The sequence below is a fragment of the Styela clava genome, chromosome 2 (genome assembly GCF_964204865.1).
Source record: "Styela clava chromosome 2, kaStyClav1.hap1.2, whole genome shotgun sequence".
Taxonomy (NCBI): domain Eukaryota; kingdom Metazoa; phylum Chordata; class Ascidiacea; order Stolidobranchia; family Styelidae; genus Styela; species Styela clava.
Genome location: NC_135251.1, coordinates 15,529,394 through 15,549,167, shown reverse-complemented (window position 1 = coordinate 15,549,167; position 19,774 = coordinate 15,529,394). Strand labels below are relative to the sequence as shown.

At 36.6% G+C, this 19,774-nt stretch overlaps 4 protein-coding genes across 4 annotated transcripts in view; 3 read left to right on the top strand and 1 right to left on the bottom strand.

Moving 5' to 3' along the window:
- Positions 1-19,774, top strand: part of LOC120335366 (uncharacterized) — a 118,074-nt gene that overhangs the window by 78,059 nt on the left and 20,241 nt on the right. The window lies entirely within an intron of this gene.
- Positions 1,997-8,203, top strand: LOC120336887 (protein virilizer homolog). The gene has a single exon (XM_039404659.2). The coding sequence runs from the start codon at positions 2,052-2,054 to the stop codon at positions 8,025-8,027; it is 5,976 nt and encodes a 1,991-aa protein (XP_039260593.2). The 5' UTR covers positions 1,997-2,051; the 3' UTR covers positions 8,028-8,203.
- On the bottom strand, positions 8,707-10,967 carry LOC120336886 (beta-catenin-like protein 1). The gene has a single exon (XM_039404658.2). The coding sequence runs from the start codon at positions 10,896-10,898 to the stop codon at positions 9,171-9,173; it is 1,728 nt and encodes a 575-aa protein (XP_039260592.2). The 5' UTR covers positions 10,899-10,967; the 3' UTR covers positions 8,707-9,170.
- LOC120336519 (ERI1 exoribonuclease 3-like) lies at positions 17,433-19,768 on the top strand. Its single transcript, XM_039404211.2, has one exon. It carries the CDS (start codon positions 18,438-18,440, stop codon positions 19,173-19,175), a length of 738 nt encoding a protein of 245 aa, XP_039260145.1. The 5' UTR covers positions 17,433-18,437; the 3' UTR covers positions 19,176-19,768.

The following is a 19,774-nucleotide window of genomic DNA, read 5'->3' as shown; positions in this document are numbered from 1 at the left end:
AAATTATATCTACTTAAACCCTAACCCTAACTCCATCAAAACTGTATTCACAAGAAAAACGTTCCAATTTACTCAACATTTGTCACCATAAGGGACAGGCCTGTCACTACGGCCCACCTGCCGTGGTTACGGCAGCCAAATTTTACCTGCCATTGATTTTCAATTTTCTGCCGCGGTAACGGCAGCTTGTCATTGGTTTGTGGCAGCTAAAAAGTCAGTTGCCATAGGTTTGGCCGTAGCGGCCATGGTATGGAAATACCGCCATGGTTTTGCGGCAGCTGCAGACGCCACAAAATACTTAAAACTGCACTTGCAAAGTTGGATCACTTGTTTTTAAAAAAAAATATACAAGTTATTGATTTCATTTTCTTGCAAATTTTGTCGTTAGTTTTGTATTCAGTATGAACTGTTTAATAATAATTGTATATGTGGGCACTTGGCAGTATCACGGTGTGTAAACTTGTCAGCATCTATTTTTCGTTTTGACATTACAATTAGTTATTTAATCTATCATTAATAATGCTGTGCAAATAACAATGCAATTTGCTGTATCTGGCAATTGTAGCTATGTTCAAATGTTTATAAGAAAATATTTAATATTTAAAAAATTTAAACTTGTGCAAGCGGCTATAGGCTATAGCCCATGAATCAGTAAAGCTACCCCACGCCACAATTTTATCTCACTGATGTTGGCTCTGCTTTCCTATTATGTAGTGAAATTTTAAGGTGAATTTTGGTCAACATTTTTTTTATGTAAATATGGTTGTTTTGTATTAGTGTAGGGATGGGCAATGTAAAATAATTTACAATTCTAGAATAGTTAAATCGATTCCAGAATACCGAATCCTATTCTATTTTCATACTTATTCAAATAGTGGGAATTTCCACATTGCTGGATTTAGATGTTAAAAAATTGCAAATGTATTACTTACTATAAATGTATTATTTATTTGGAAATGTCCTGAACATTGGATTTCATTTGATACTAAACAGGCAGTTCCCAGGACAATAAAATTTAGGAATATCACAATATTTTTTGCCTTCAATTGTTCCAAATGTATGTAATCCCTAAATACTAATAAATACTGATATGTTAAATTAAGACACGCTTTAATAGTAAGCGGGTGAATACAAAAATAGACATGAAACGGCATTAAATCATTATTAATGTAAGTCTGTCGAGTGTACTAAAACATACGGGATGAATTAATTAGATGCAGAATCAGCGTGTGGCCGCTGCAACCTATGCGCCGTTGTAAAATATTAAATTTAACCACTATCAATTAAAATCAACTTTTTATTCTGTGCGAGCAAGACACGTAAAACCAAGTTCCCGTAAACGCGATTTCGTACTTAGTTATTAGGTAATAACATCTAAAGAAGAATTCATTTTCTATGATTATCGTTACATATCAATATCTATCCAGACTTGGCCCTACTGAAATTCAATACGTCACTATCTTCGCCAGATGAGGCAACTTTTTTTTAAATTCATCGGCGAATAAAATACTACAGACACTCGATCAAACATGCGTCTATCTTGAACGATAGAAATGTTATCATTAATCATTATCTACCCAGACTTAGCCCTACTCAAATTCACTATCTTCGCCAGATGTGGCAACTTTTTTCAAAATTTATTTGCGACTAAAATACTACAGACACTCGATCAAACGTGCATCTATCTTGAACGATAGAAACCGACCGAAAAATATGTAATATTTTCGGTATTTTATATTGCCCATCCCTATATTAGTGAAATAATTTTGTGACCATAGAAGCACTATGGTACCTGCCATTTAGTATTTGATCTTATTCCTGCAAGATTTCACAAAATTCATTTTATTTTATTTCGTATGTGACATAAAGCATGCTCAGCATTCCATGAAAATTTGTATATTTATTGTCTCAGTCATTTTAATAGGCTTTCTCATTGCAGCATTGTGTATGATCAATTTATTCATATCTCTGGGTACTCTTGCTCCTTGACAATAAATGTTTTTCTATTAATAATAGTTTTTGCTATGTAAACTAAAGTTAGCTAGTTCGAAATGCAGCTTATTTTCTGCAATACCTACAATTTTGACTCTCAAGGGGCGAATGGAAATTGGGCTGTCATCAAATTTCCTTGCATGGTTGCTGTAGATGAAATTAGAATTGTTCCACCTGGTGTAAAAACCCACAGTCAACTTCATGAAGATCAGTTTACAGGGAAAACTTCACCAAGTAAATTTCGTATTGAATTTTTTTCGGATGATCGCAGCGCTTCCATGACCACTTATGAACATGTAGGTTCCATGGAATATGCTGAGGGTTCTCCTAACAGATTTCACCCCCCATCTGCATTGTACAGTGAAAAACTTCTTTTAAATGGTTGGTTCAGTCAAATCACAATTGCTGTATACGGAGGAATTCTTAGTGATGTTGGCACCACTCCACCTCTTCTAGATTTAAATATGAAAACTCCTTCACTTATTATTCATGAGAAACCTGAAGGAAGGTCAGTGTATATTCGAGGTGTGCAAGATGTACCACAATTGCCAAAAGAACTAGACAAACCAGAACCGCTTATGGCATCTTTTCCTGCAACAGGAGAAGCAGAGTTTATGCGACGAGGAATTGACGACAATCCTAGGGGAGTTTTAGATGATTTCGGATTCCAGGAGGATGACATGGACCTAGATGCTATTCCTCCGCCATACTATGATAGACGTCAACAGCGGAATAAGGGGTTCGGCCACAAAAACTATATGGGTGAGAGAATGGATTATAACAGGGTAATGGGGGGTCGAAAAACATTGCTTTCAGGCACGGAGCAGGATAACTCATTTAGAAATGATGGTGATCATTTTTCGTATAAAGATAAAAATAAAGCATTCCATCAGAGACAGCACATGCGACATGAAATAGTTGACAACATCGATGTAGGTATTCATAAGCAAAGAAGTGGAAATGAACGGAATTTACAAACTGATCACGGTGAAAACAAAAGAGAGCAACGCCTGTCTGAAGATAACAGTGAGACTAAAGATATAGGACATGGTGTCGATAGTAAAGGGGAAGACCATGCAAAAGAACGTAGCCAGTGGATGGGTGGAGAATATGAAGAAATCAGTGAAGAAGAGATTGAAGAGGAACGTGCTGCGGCTTTACAAGATATGGAGGATTTAATAGATGTTGAAGTTCTCAGTTCCACCAGTACAATGGCTTTTAATCCTTTTATGATGGAACCCGTTCAGCTGATGCATTTTAATCACCCAGAAATGAGCGAATTTGAGATTGAATGCAACAATCTGCTTTTACAGCAGGAGCAGGAACAGCCTCACCAAAATGGGGATGAAGCTGATGTTGCTAGATTTGAATCTCTATTCACTAAAGCGAGAAAAATTGGTAAAATACAAACTACGGACTCTGGTTTGCCAGTTCTGATATTAAATGCAGAACAAGGGAAGGAATGGGTTGCAGTAATAGAGGAATTCATTCCTCTTATCTCGACAGCTCTTCCATTGATCGGAGTTAACCATCGGGAGAAGTATGACCAATATATATCGTTGCTTGTTATGTGGGTACTCACTGGATTAGATAGTGCTGCAGCGTCTACACAATCTATCGGAACTAACCTTAGGATGCTGAAATGTGGGATCAATTTAGCTCACAAACTCTGTTCTACTACACAAGACATTGTATCATATTTTACATCATCAAAACTGGATTCAAAGCTCATATCTTTGCTTTGTATGAAATATATGGCGTCTTCTTTAAAAATAATGATTGTCCATGCTTTAGATGCTTATTTGTCATGGCCATTATCAATTGGTGCATACATTAATGAAGAAGGAATAGTTTCTTCTGAACAATACTCAGCACTTGTTGAGGTCATGCTAATGCCACAGGCTGCGAGAGTAGCTGAAGCATTATCTAGACTTATAAACAAAATAACATTGTTTCATTCTATGTGGCGACTTAAAACGGTTGTACATGATCTGATAACCGAAAAAATACCTAATGCTGAAGATGAATATTTTTTCGAAGATGAGTACATGACTGAGGATATGGAAAGCGATGTTGTTGAGGAGGTTGTCATGGAGGAGGAAGAAATGGTTGTTATGTCATCTACTTCAAATGATGAAGAAGATGATACTGATCACTTTCGACTAATTAATAAAGAAAAAAGTACGAACAAAAATCTTCGTAATTATGAAAACCAAGAGTTTACTGAAAAACTTTCTGATGGTGATGCTCAGCAAATACATGTACCACACACCCCTCCAGAAGATACAACTGTTCCTCTAGAAGCTGCCATTTGTACTGATGAAGCTAACATAAAAGTGAACGATGTTGAAAACATATTGGAATCATTGAGACTGATAACTCACACTATACAGAACATCAAATCAACTATTGCTCAACTTCCAAAACGGGTTTTTCCTACAGAATCAAATTTAGAGGAAATTGCAGATGGTCCTGCATTGAACAGTATGTTTCGCATGATGGAATATTACCAGATTCTCCCTGCTGTCCAGGCTTTGCTTTGTACTCCTGTAATTTCAAGCATACAAGATGTTTACGAAGCGACTTATACGTTTCTGGATATTTTAATGATGCGACAGGATGGATTGCTTTTTTTGGCATCAAATTTTAATTGTGTTTATTGCATTGCTAGACATTTATTATGTTCTACACCAAACTTGTCCACTACTGAGATAGAATCTGTGGGCACTGCATCTCATCTTGGTGCAAAATTAGCAATTCATCTTCAGTGTATACAATGTGTGGATCAACTTGGGACATTTCCTGAAATAGAATTTGATGAAACAATAGCAGAGGAAGCTGCTGAAATTCTAAAAATGCTTTATTCACTAACTTACGAGACTTTTGGAAAATATTGGGTGGCAAAAATCTTAAGTATGGATGATCATATACTTACATTATTAGCATGTATACAAAAAGTCAACAAAGAAGAAACACCTGCCAAAGATGAGGAGGATTCTAAGGATGTGGGAGAAGACAAAAAAAGAGAAGAGAATCTCGAAAAACCAAGGAAAAAGCCTCAGCGGAAAATGGCAGCAAATGGATACGCAATGAACATTTTGCTTATAACTTTGAAAATGTCACAGAATGTGTCCCATCTTTTATTACATCATGAAGTCATTTTGAGCACTATTAAGGCTGCAACATTGAGTCATTCTCTAGAAGAGGTACAAGAGTGGTTACGCCCTCTTAATACATTGAAAAGCCCACAAAATGCTATTGCGGGATGCATGGAATTTTTAAAAACTACTTTCGAAAAATTGGAGTGGAATACATTAATGACGTCTGGTCCTGGATTATGCACAGCACTGCGAATATTATGTAATACCAGTGATGTGAAACATCCCCTTGCTTTCAGGATGTCTTCCATGGATGAAAAAATACCAATGTCAATGTACCGCACCTCCATTCAAATATTTTCTGGAGGAGGTCTTTCAGTATTGGTAGATGGGATAGAAAAACTTAACAAATGTTTCACCTATCCTTGTTATAGCCAGCATTCACTAACTACAATCTTATCATCTAGTTTCCATAATTTGGTTACTGTATTATCAGAAAACTTGTTGCTACTTGTCAATCATTTGCTCAAAGTGCTGCTCAGTACACCTGAAGGTAAATTCAAACCAGATCGTTTGACAAAATTACTAGTTCACCACTATGCTGGTATGTACACTGTATTACGCCAGTCATGTATCGAAAAATTGGACATTATAACAGAATTAATTGTATCCATACTTACCCTGCTCTTGAAAACATCTGATAACAACACTTCAGATGATGGGAACCAGAAAAGTAAGATTTTGACTGAAATCATTTCCAGCATGCAGGAACATTGTCAGTCTATGGTGCCTGGAATGATTCTACTTTCACATCTGCTTCCACTGCCATTACCAATTGTTATTTCCAATGAGCTGGATGGAGAAGCTATCAAGTCGGTAAAAAAATGTAGAGTTGCATGGGATGAATCCCTTCAATCAGTGATGGATGAGCTATCTAATGTAGTTTCTGTAGCATGCCACTCAACATGTCTGCCATGGCTTGAAATTCTCATACCGCTAATTCAACAAATTTCAGATCTTTCTCCGACTTTATCACAAGCGGTTATTAATGTAGTTCTTGATACTTGCGTTCATGCTTCCAAGCCAGTGGTAGAGACAGAAAATGCTGAAGACAAACCTGTCCAAGAAGAGGAGTACATTTATAACTCACACCAAATATCCATATTGTCAGAAATTGCAATGAAAGGTTCATCGAAAGCAACTATTTTGAGTATTATTCAGGAAAATAAGAGAGATTCTTTGAATTCATTGTGGAAAACTGCAAAACAACAAATAAATGACAGGTCGTCACGTCTCAATGAAGCTACTATGGGACTTGCAAGGGTTCTACTTGACCCAAACATAACACTGGTTCCTACAAAATTGACACAACCAAGTTTGATTCCTCAATCTCACTTACAGGACATTGTGAGTTTGTCTGTAGACTGTTTAAATTCAGCATCATTGCAAACTATCCATTGTGCTCTTCATTCTCTGAAATCACTGGTATCCACTGAAGAATGGTACAAAGAGATTAGATCTCTTCTAATAAAACACCATTCCACCCTGAATAATGTTCTAGAAACAATCTTGAGAAGATGGACCAGAGAGTATATGCAATCAGTTGCCACACTATTGGACTTCTGCATTTTTGTGAGACTTCTGTGCAGACCAGAAAAGTGTAGGCACAGTTATCTTACGAAAGCTGAAATACGTTCGATCTTGAGATGGAACAAAGAATTTGCTACCGGGACACACCCGTTAATTTCATTGAAGACAAAACTTGAAGCGGACGAGTCTGATGATGAATTCGTAAACTGTGCTCTGGATGAGGTGACAGTTTTATGTCAAACATTGAGAACATCACACGTTCTGAAACATAAAGTTCAAGAGAAAAAGAATGTGAAGGACAAAGCCATCAAGCCTTTATCATTGCAGGAGCAGTTTGAGATGAGAATGATTTTTGCATATGGCGGGGATGATGATATATTTGCTGCCAGATTGTCCGTTCTTCAGGGAAACACAGAACAATCATTTATATCAAAAATTATCAAGTCGAAAAGCAGTATTTCGGCAGATCTTGTTGATATGGCTGAGAAGTTCTGCACAGGATACAGTTTAGAAAAAAGTTTAAAAGAACTTACAGAGTCTGCCAAAACAACAGATATTGATAAGATTCGAATGGAAGCGAAAGCAAAGAGGTTGAAGAAAATGGAAACGTTTTCAACACGACACGGAAAAACAATGACATACATCAAACGCTCACACGGACTTGCTGGCCCCCCTCCCAGGGGTAGAGGGCGTGGACGAGGTGGTATGTCCTCGGGGAGAAATTACGACTTATTCAGACAGAGAAAACAAAATACCAGTCGTCCACCATCCATGCATGTGGATGATTTTGTAGCTGCAGACGAAGAGGGTGGTGGTACAGAAACTGAATTGCCCCCTCCCTCACCACCTCCACCAACATTCATAACATCAAGAAGAACTGCACGTCCATTCAAAAGAGATTATGTACCTCGCGGAAGAGGTCGTGGATCTATGAGAGGATTTGGCAGAGGCAATTTTCAACATCATTTCGGCTCAGGTACGAATATTGAGCCTCTGTCCAACACCAACGACAAGTTTAGGAACAGAAGCCTTACAAGCAGAATGCCAGACAGATTTCCAAGAGGCAGGGGTCGTGGGCGGGACCCCACACGCTCATTTTCGCCCAGAGACAACTTTAAAGTGAAGCCACAACAGTCTTGGTCATTTCCTAATGGTAGGAACTTTGGTGGAAACTTTTCATCGCCAGGTGGTTTCCGGGGTGGCCGAGCCAAAGCCCTTATGAAGATTGGACGACCCCTTCTTGGGCCCCCGCCATTCAATTTTAACAAATGGGGTGGGATGCCTCCAAGACGAGGAAGGGGTTATGGTAAACCAAGAGGCAAGCATTTGAGGTCATTTACACGTTAAAATTAAACAGATGGGCGAAATATGATAACTTGGCAATATATACCCACTCCCTTTCTATAATTATGATTTCTGAGTTTTCATGCAATTTGCTCAATCATGATGGTATGTTTTGTGTTGTTTCATCTAAGAAAAAATTTGTTTGGTAACTTTTTTTTAATTAAAATGTATAAACTGTCTCTAGTGTTTTGTTGGTTGTCGGTTTAAAATCTGTCAGTCTAATGATTCTGGTAAAATAACAATTAGTTAGCGCTTGTTCTCTTTTTGTCATACAGGTTGTAAAGTGGACGCATGATATTTTGTGACTGTAATCGTAATCCACTCACTGTTTTAATTTAAGCATATGTACATTTCAAGATGTGCGATAAAATATATCCCAGCAAGTGAGTTCACATGTAGTCTGTCCAGTGGCGTATCTACTTAAAATGGCGCCCATGGCAAAGTCTAAAATTGCGCCCCCTTGATAGTTGTATGACAATTTGTAATGATTATTAATGGATTAGGATACTTCTACGTTAATATTTGAGTAAAAATACAAGTTTCAGTTATTCCTAATTTGAAATTATTTCATTGAAACGTTTTATTATTAATACTTTTCGACGTTTTTGCGCCCATGGCTGCCACACCCTAGATACGCCACTGAGCCTGTCGCTAACCAAATCCCCCTTCAGACAGAATAAAATTAAGGTGGATGGTTTGCTATCGTGTTTACAACCATAGCTTTGGCAATGAGAATTTATATGCGTTACATTGCAAAAACGTTGTAGTCCAGAATAACAAGAGGATTATTCTACTATAATTTACAAAACGTTAAGCTGCGAATTCCCCAGTCATACTTGGAACTAATCAGAAATGAGAATTCATTGTATAATAAAAAATAAACGATTACTCAAAGACCATTTGAATAAATCACGTACAACATATTTTGCTATCCATAGACGGCACTTGGCAAAGTACTACTCAGCGCATGGAATTAATTTTATTCTTGGTAGGTATTGCCAACATTTTGACAATTTTGTGAAGATTCACACACCTTCCTCGCCTTGTTCCCTTCTGCCATCCAGTAAAATGTTGACAATGAGCATTTTTTCTAGTTTTGAGAGCTATTCTTTGTTAAAAACTTTCAGAGCAAATTTCTAGAATTCATCAGAACTTGTCAGCAAGACCCATAATTCTCTGCTGTTCTGTTTTCGCAGATTCATCTTCTCCCTCCCCTATACTTCCTGCATATTCTCGCAAGATTGTTCTGATGCTTTTAACAGAGCCGCCACGTAGATTTAATATCTGCTGAATGCGTTGTTTAATTGCTGACAGACCAGAAGATGCCACTTCAACAATAATATAATCTACTTGTTGTAAAATGAAAAGCCCGGCATCTAATCTACTCATATAATGTTCATCTTCCATTTCCTCGTCCCAATCTTTTCCCTCTGCTTGTAACATTGCTTTCTCCTTTTCCAACTTGTTTTCTGCAGCTTGTACACGGGAATAGTACTTGAAGTGTATCTCCATTAAACGATCCACTTTTGCTAAATCCGATTCAGTGAATTTACTAATCAATCTCTGCCGTTGTGGTCCTTGTAAATTTCGTAACATGGAGGAAATTATAGATACAACATGTTCTTCGTGTACTTTTACTCTGACTCCGCCTTTCTTCTGCTTTTTCGGAGGCCTCATAAACAGTGGGAAAAGAGTTCGTAAACCGAGAATTTCAACAAATTTGGCACAGTTGTCTGCACCATGATATCCAGTCATAGCATGATCAAGAACTTTCAACGCACTGTTTCTTGACATCTTTTTCTCCCTTAACATTAAATTCATGAGTTGTAGTCCCTCACCTTTCAAGAATAGTGATCGATTTCCTTCATACAATAATGAAGAGCAAAGGCAGTTAAAAAGGTTCTCCATGAGTTCAGTTTCTTCTGATGATATTGGATCATTTCGTTTATAAACAGCTAGAAGTTGTAATAAAATGTCAATACCATCATGTTCTCCAAGTAGTTTCCTTGTCTCATCATGTCTTTGAAGTAATATTGACAAGATTTCAGCACAATATAGTTTATTGGCATCAAATTCCTTTTTCAATTTTAACCTTTTGAGGAGCCATTGTAACAAATCTTGCTGTGCAAGAACTGGACATAATTCTGGCTTTAGTTCGATCATATTTTCAATTACTCCCAAGGTGTGGTGAACAGCTTCAGCTTCTTCCTTTACTGTTTCATCTAATCTATCCATATTTTGTACAAGAAGAGATGATACTTGCCCATCCATCAGAGCATCAATTAGGACCTCTGCACCTTCTTCATTTTCAGTTAATGTATCAATATCTGTTAGTTCTTGTAATAAATCAATGACTGCAATCGAAATGTCTGCATTCGCATGATTTACCAGAGCAAGAAATGAGTTAACAGCACGTAATTCTACTAAGTAATGATAATGTTCAGGCATCGTAGCAAGTACTTTCATTTCAGAAACTATATCGTTCAAGTCCAGTTCCGATTCCATGAATTTTTCGGGATTATCGGAAAATTTAATTCGCATTTCTTGGTTTTTTAGAACACGTTTTTCGAATGAAAGAATCATCTTTTTGATACTCTGATCATCCAAAGTTTCTATCGCATCTGCAGAAATTTGAATTTGACCTTCCACCATTTCCAAAAGTTTCATCTGTCGTTCTTCTTCTTCAATATTTGATATAGATTGTGTTGTCTGGACTGTATTGAAACCTCTTTTTATACCTGATGTGACAGACATATCATTACCCAGCTGAAGTCTAGCAGCCTTTTTCTTTGGCTTTTCTGAAGGGTTATCATTGCCATCAATATCTCTTTTACCCAAGTTCGGCTTATAATCGAGCAGCTCACCAATATTCATTATGCTCTCATTGGACTTCCAGACTTCAGAAATATACTATGTCTAATATCCTGTAAATGTATACAAAAGTTGAATTCAGACATATTTACAGATATAATTCCTGTGAATGCACAGAAGTGTAATCAGATGGAAGTGGTGTTTGTATCACCCTTCACCCTGTAATCCCATTTTTATTCATTTCGACATTGTGTGTGTACAGTGTATTTCAAGTATAAACTAGCCTACTGACTGATTAAATCTCTTTTCTTGCATATGTTGCAGGATTGCCATTCCAGCGGCACTTGGTACCGTACTAGAAGAGCACAAAACAGGTGACATGATATCAACACCACATGTGGAGGGTCACATTACTTTTCGATTGTTTAGCTATCTCGGAAATGATAAACAACCTCTGAACCAGGCATATTTTGAGTTGATCTTATCATCGATATATCTGTATATAGTCTAAGTTACATTCAGACATTACAGCATTAGTCACATAAAACGACATACAGTATACAGACATACGGTAGGCGTTTATATATCACAATAGGTACCGGTACCTGTAGTGTCGCGCACCGTTTATCACGGTTCATGCAAGTAGGCTATGTCCTATTTACGGGTGGAGGCTAACTCGCCATGCGACGGCGGTTAACGGGTTAGCCTGCAACTGTGCGGAGGCTCTTCTTGTAATGGGAGATGGAAAGGTGGCTGTCCCAAGCCAAGTCTCCCTGACAGTCATTAGTGGTGGTAGCCTAAAAATTTCGCTGAGGGCAGCGCATTACTGCATTAGGAGCAGCTCATCATCGCACACACATAAAAAATTACAAAAACCGGGCATGGGTCATAAATAAACCAGAGCCATTATGAATAAACAAACAAAAATACGCGAATGTATTGAACTTTAGAGCTGTTGTACTTTAAAAACACTTTGTCATAGCTATATTTTGAAAAACAAGATCGCTTACAAATTGTAAGTATAGCCTACTTATAGTTGCGGCCGCCATGTTTTTCTATTCGTAACAAGTAATAATCTTATCACACATCACCCTTTTCACAGTCACCAATCATAAATTGTAGCCCTGGAATTAAGGGGATCATGTTCGCAATATTTGCCTCATTACCTCTGAGCCATGCTCGTCCCCACCCCAACGAGTGGAAACGGAACAGGATTCTGACGTGTTTAAAGCTATCTATCAGCCAAACTAACTCAACTAATTTGGCTATTTTTGCTGCCAAATTTTTACATTGACATTTTCAATATGACATGGTAATTACGGTATGTAGAAATATACCAATCGAATATTAGTGGATTTTTCAATGTGTAAGACAATACACGACGTTATATTGGCACAAAATCCCGCGCACGCAAGTCAATGTATCAGTCAGTTTGATAGGATAAGCAAACATTCATTTATTTTACCTTTCATAGTAAGCCAACCGAGTTTAATTGAACACCGCGTTTCCGATCGCGGGTGCGATCATCAATTTCTTATGTTCTGGAACAGGCCTGCACAACATACGGCCTACGGGCCGCCTGTTAGATATTTCTGTGCGGCCCGCGGGTGATTTAGATAGGGCTGAGAATGGTTAACCGATTTCATATGGTTAACGGTTATGATTTATTTTAACCGTTAACTGACATCTCAGGTACAAATCATCTTTATACCGTACAATTTCGTCAAATATGATTACGTTATCGCAAATTTATCTTTTGCGGCATTTAATTCAAAAAAATATTACTAACTGTGTGGGTAAGGAATCAATAAATGTGAAAAATAATGGAAGCACCAAGGTTGCTGATGATGAAAATTTACAATGATGAATTCAGAATCAGTTTTCGGTCGATTTCGAAATACATTGTTCACGATTTCATTGCAAACTCGGATATTCAATTTCATACAACAAGTGTGCAGTTGATGCCGTTTTTCTTTATGATATATATCTCGAAGTGGAATTTGTACATAGAACACTCAAAATTTGTCACATAAATGACGTTTAACAACGGAATCGGGTCTTCTAAAATATTTCCACATGCCCGAACCACGCTGCCTATCTTTTGCAGCAGAGGAATCATGAAACTATCTCGATTCGTGAATAATTTTGAGCGATACCGGGATAAGAACACGCGAAATTGCTTTATAACCATTATGACGTAACAAGCTGAAATTATAATTATTACGTCAAACGTCACGTGGCGATTAACCGCTTCATTTTACCCGGGTAACGATCAAAGTGTTTTCCCTAAAATTCCCAGCCCTAGATTTAAAAAACCTCATGATTCAGACAGAATCGCGCCTAAAAAAATGTCGGTATACAATCACACCCCCCATAAGTGTATATTAGTAATCAATTTATAACCTATTATTTTCATTAGGCTTTCTATAATTTTTAGTTTATTCAAATTTAAAACAAAAACAATTCCTTCATTAATGCATGGTGTGTCAATAAAAAAAAGTACAACTGATGAAGATATACTGCTACTAAATAGATTATTTGTCTATCCTACAATGGAAATATCCAATAAATTGACATACCAATATTTGGGGGGGTATTAAAGACAACACTTTAAAATGAATTACAAAAATTTCGCCAAATTTGATAAAAATGAGAAGAAAATAAAGAAAGTTTAATGAAGATTCTTCATTCCGAAATACTTGTGAAATCTGTATCTGGCAAAGTTTTCGGCCGAGTTGTGGGGTCTAGTGGTAACGATTGTCACCGTTGAGATTCGGGTTCGATTCCAGGCACTGGCACTTTGTCTGAAGGAATTACAAGAAACAAAAAATTTACTCTCCGAGGAAGGCACCGACTCCAGAGTAGATTTCAGCTGGAGTCGTGTTAAGCGCTATTTCCGATGGCTAGGAAGTGTCGTGCTATTTCCTACCCTGGGTAACTAAGATCAAAAAAAAAGTTTGCGGCCCGTCGGACCTTCAGAGTTATGCGTGCGGCCCTCTTGGTATTTTGAGTTGTACAGGCCTGTTCTGGAATATCTCTTTTTCAAGCTGAAATAATGTGCACTACGAATATCGTCATGGTTCCGTACCTCTTTGTCCTGTGTATTGTACAAGAGTTTTATTTGTATATTTGTCTGTTGTCCTACTATAACGCAGCAGTCCTAAACTGCAGTTATACTTGTTGGGGTGCATGTCGCACATCTGTTTCTTAGGCCAGTAACATGCACCCCGTCTCTGTTATACCGTTTAACTATTATGCAGATACTGTTACATTTTTGATGCAAATAAACATACATACATAGGCTAGTCAGGAAATAAAAGACTGCAGCTATGCATGCTTCGCCCGCAAACTTTTTAAAAAATATATCGATAGCTACAAGTGACATACTCACACCATCGGTCGCTGTTGGTAGGAGGACAAGAAATTACTGTGTTTTAACCCTACTCCGCCAGTCGCTCTGTGGCCATTCTACATGGGTTATTTTAATTGTCAACCATTAAGCCCTAAATGACTTTTTCATAGCGTGTTTTTAATAGAGTTCTATTCAGTTATATACCGGTATGTTTAAAACACACTCCTAAAATAATATTTTTTTATGCGACAAAATTTCTATTGAACAACCTTGAACTTGCGAGATTTTGTGTCTAGTAGAGGTTAATTAATTTTTATTTCAACGTTTTCTTGTGTTATTTTCCAACAGAACAACACCAAAACCACTATTATAGCAAGAATGGATACTCTAAAATTCACGATTGTATTTACAGAATTTTCAAATTCAAGGCTTCAATTGACAATTTTGATGATGTCATACCTCTAATTATTACTGCACAGTTTATTGTAATTTATTTCCTGTCTGAGTCACTCTAACGATTTTACATGCCACTCAATGTATCGAACTAGTATTTAAAGCGAAGCTAGAGTCCCTTTTTCGTGAAACATACGACTCTACTATAGAACATTAACTGTAAAAGACCATTATTCCAGTTGGTTAGGCTTGAATTATACTGTGTACATGCCATCCCCCATAGTATGGTTTAAACATATTCAATTGAGTTTTGTTTTTTCTTTTGTTTTTGTTTTCCTCTCTGTTAGTTTTGTTAATTTATTTTCGGTGTATGCTACTTCAGCTCATTTCGTTTAAAAAATGGTAATTTTATATTTTTTTAAAGGCTGTGACTGACTCGATGACCTAACGGTCGCTTCGTCACAGCCTCGTCACAATGCCTTGGAAATTAATTTTGAAATGTTGTATGTTGTATTTTGATTTTGACATTGTTGACGAAATAAAATACTACTACTACTACTACTACTACATACAAACAACGCTCACAGACCGTCTGCCCTGCACACGTGAGCTAATAATTACATAGTACCGGAATATCGGTATCCGATGATATCGGCATATCGGTATCAGCGTTTTTTGTTTTGTTGGTATCTTGTCAGTATCGGCAGCAAAAGTAGTACCAGTACATCTCTGATAGAGAATGAGGATGAAGAACGTATCCAGCAAGATTCACGTCAAGCTAGTTGTTACGTCACTTGTGTTTGGTTTTACATTGTTACGTCACAATAATGCCTGTAGTTGTGGAGGTGTTTTTCACTGGTTTCCAAGTCAAATGTGAGCTATGTTGATGAATGGACATTCGCCTGTTGATTTACAAATTATCATGTCCACCGGTGACAAATGTCGGTGACATTTGATTTCACCTATAATGTGGATTGATATCAGTACGCATTTGAACCACTAATTATAGGTCTCTTTTTGCATTTGAAGATTTTTTTACTTTGTTACATTCCCAATATGTTTGTATATGTAGAATTTTTTGTTGCTTGATTTTCGTATATATTTTTTAAAGCAACAAACAAGTGTTTTTTCATTCAAGTCAATCATACTCATTCTGCTTTCCGGCCACGAAAGACAATACAGAGAGTGAGAGTTTATTTGTTTTGTTCACCAGAAAAAAATTTACACAACAAAAAAACATAATTATCAAAAAGCAAAACAGTTTTCGGTATTGACTGGGTGGCAACGATACGACCATGCGGTCATCGGGTCAGTTACCACCCGATAGTAATATCAATAAACATGAATAAAAAATGGTTCAGATATGTTTTAACGTATTTCAGGTGTGTCTAAAAACAACATTAAGTTTCCATGGAAAGGAAATACACAATAGGCAATAACATATAGGCGTTTAACGCTAAATAAAATTTCGGAAATGTTACACACTTGATCAAGTGTGGTATTGATCAAATTTGACATGAATAAGTATTTTTGAGTAAATGGAGCATAAATTGTGTGGAATCGGGTATTTCGGATTGAAGAACACACAATAACATTTTGTGTAAATAGTGAAAAAATTGCGCAGCATATATATAAATCATTAAACAAAATCATTACAAAGTAACAAAATAAATTAAAACGACAGTTTATAAGGTACAAAAAAACAATAAAAATTGCAAGATCTCAAAATTGAGCTTAAGCTGGAATATGCAAAATAATACAGTATATGCTTTTTGTGGGTTTTATATTGTTGAATGACGCGTACTGTAAATTTAATAGTATGATTCCAGTGAATATGAACACCCATAGATGTTGCTAATATAGCCTACTCCATCGATTCGCTGGAATGAGATAGGTGTACAAATACTTGAGAGGAGGTGCCTAAAGGTAAATTGAGTGTTCCCGCTTTGAGAGTACCTATCAAGTAAAATATTGTACATGAAGGCATTAAAAGTCAGAAATAAAATGAGTCTTATAGGGCTAATATTGGAATACTAATGGAACTTAATTTCGGGGAATAATTGAAAAATAGAATGGAGAACAACCCATGTTAAATTATAAACTACAGCCAATACACGCATACAAACTTTCAAATGTTATTGATATACTTTTAATTTATGTGTATTAAACTTATTATTTTAGTAAGTTTTTAATTTTAAATACTTTTAATGCGTAAAGGTACAAATATTTGAAATTCGTTTTTTTTTATACAAGTGTAGATGTGGCAACATACTTTCTATTCTATACTGAAACGCATGAAAAACGTTTTGCCATGTAGCGTTGGTCGATGGAAGTTACGGGCTGGCCACTATTTGTTTGGCCCCAAATTCTATTATTCATTGGAAGAAGTGGATTAGGAGGAGGAATAAGTGCGGTACATTATACATACAAAAAATGATGTGGTAAAGTTGCTACTACACTACTAGAGCTGTGGCTCAAGATTTTTTACCTTTTTGGCAGAAAACATAATGATGTAATGTCAGAATGTCAGACAGACAGGTCTGCAGGTGTTTACATGCAGACATGTGTATCGATATAAGGATGTACAGACGTAGAGCTTGAAAAGTTAACAGTGATGGCCATCATCTAATACTTCAGTATTTCGAATACCCGTACATTCTAAAAAATATTTTCAAATCTGGAATTCCGAATACATTCTAAAATCCCCCACATACAGACATAGCTTCATAGGTACCGGTACAGGTACCGACATAAATATTATTCAGTTTTCTAAAATCCAAGTACATAGGAATTAGGCTTTACAGCTTTATGAATGTATCATTGTAAAACAGTCATAAGTACAAACAGACAAATGGTAAGTCAGATATGATTGAAATTAGTGATTTTCTTGCTTCTAGGAAAAGAAACCTGTACCGGTATTACTGTACCGATATGAACATTACAATTCATATAGGCCTATCTATGAATTGTGGTAAACTGGAAAGCACAGAGACAGAGCAGCTAGGCGTCCAGTGAAATGTTTTAAATTATGCAGTAAAATCGAAGTCCAGAAGTCCTCATTAACAACACACACACTTTTTAACACCGCTAATTTTTTGTTATAAATCCTGACTGTTTATCGTCAGTGTAAGTGTCATTTAGTCGAGTGTTTCCCAACCGCCGGTCCGCGAAAATTTTAATGTGTTTTTCTACCGCCCCAATCGCTTTACTGAAGCCGAAAAGAGGTAGTTACGTTGGTTTATTACGCAATTTCTCTTCCGCCGTCATATTGCTGTTTGATAGGTGTGGTATGGCCCGGTGACGTTTGGCGCCGAGTAATCACACTTTTCGCTTTTTCGGTTCCGATTCATCGCGAATCGCTCCGTCTAATCTCGCAAGTTTCCAAAATCTGAAAATGAGCATGCGCGCTCTTTCTGTTCTGCACATTATTTGATAGTTTTTCCTCATGTGAAATGTTTTTAAGTGTACCCTTTTTTTTTGAAGAGTATATACTGATTGTCCGACATTGTGCAAATATATGTTCTGTTCCACTCATTTCAATTTTTGCCGGTCTGCGAGTACACTTTATTTAATTTTTCCACCATGGTAGAAAGGTTGGCAACCACTGATTTGGTCCATCGACATTGTTAAGCTAAATTCCACCACAATTATCTCAGGTATGCACAGGTATTGGGTGCTGTACTACCACGGGTAGTTATTTTTATTTTGCTCACAAAACTATAAATTAGTTCAGAAAAACGCAACTGTTATTACGCGATCATCGTCTTAATCAAATGAGTGGACCCGGTCCCCAAATTTTCATCCATTATAAGTACTTTATTTGAATATTTTTTTTTCTATTGATCAAATTAAGTTATATGATGCTTCTGTTGAAAAAATACAATAGAGCTCAAAGTTTCTTCCCACTCGTACTGAGCTGCCGTAATATATCAAGGAAAAAACAAGTGTTACTCACTGATCTTGTGCAGAAGAAGCCGGAAGACTTGAGAAGGCATCAGATATATGACTATTTCATTGTTCTTGATTTTGAAGCAACTTGTGAGAGATCAAAACTAACCTATGATCAAGAGATTATAGAATTTCCAGCATTTAAAGTTAATTCATCAACATATCAAATCGAAGAATGTTTTCATTCCTTCGTCCGACCAACTATACAACCAATATTATCAGAATTTTGTATGCAGTTAACTGGAATTACTCAATTCCAAGTAGATGATAAGCCTACTTTAAAAGAAGTTATGCAATTGTTTGACATTTGGATGGAAAAACATGTCCTTAGTGATAATAAGAACTTTATTTTTTGTACATCTGGTGATTGGGACTTGATGAAAATGTTACCCAGTGAATGTAAGATGAAAAATTTGACTTTACCTAAATATTTTTATCCTTATGTAAATATAAACAAGTCGTATGCATTAACGATGGGAAAATGGCCTAGACTTGGCAAAGGTCGACTCCATGCTATGCTGCGATTGTTAGACTTGGAAGTTTTTGGTGAACTTCACCAAGGTACGAGTGATTGCGAAAACATGATTCGTATTATGGAAGTACTGTCTAAAAAAGGTCATATTTTTAAGCCAACATCAACTTCATAGGACTGAAGTGAAATTGATGAATATTTCTCAAAAATTGTAATTGTTGAGGGTGTAGTGGCCCATGTGGAGTGCGGTTTTTGGGGCCAAGTTGATGTGTGTAGCTAAATGGGATACTACAACACTACAGTTAATAAGCCACATCTGGTCTTAACTGTTTTTTGATCTACTATTAAAAACTGATTTGGTAATTCGGTTTGTAATATTTCATGAATGTTTTTGGGAAATTTGAGATATAGTGAATATGTAGGTACCTAATTCTTTTGTAATAGCTTATTGAAATCCAACAAGCAATTTTTAACAAGCTTATTCTATAATTTTTTGATACTTGCGCTGAAATAATTAATTTGAAAGGATCCAAATGTATGAGTTCCAGATGAGCTTTATGTTCAAAATTTCTAGTGCTCCTAAGTCATCCATTGTTCTCCATATCAGGCTGAATATTGTTTGTTTTGGCCAAGTAGGACATGTGTTAAAAGCCATCTTGGTAACTACTGGTGTATCATGAACTCCAGTCTTGTTGAATGTTATTGCATTGGCGCTTGTAACTGTAAGTATTTATAATTGTTTGCAGTGAGTTATACTGCCTACAGGCACAGCTT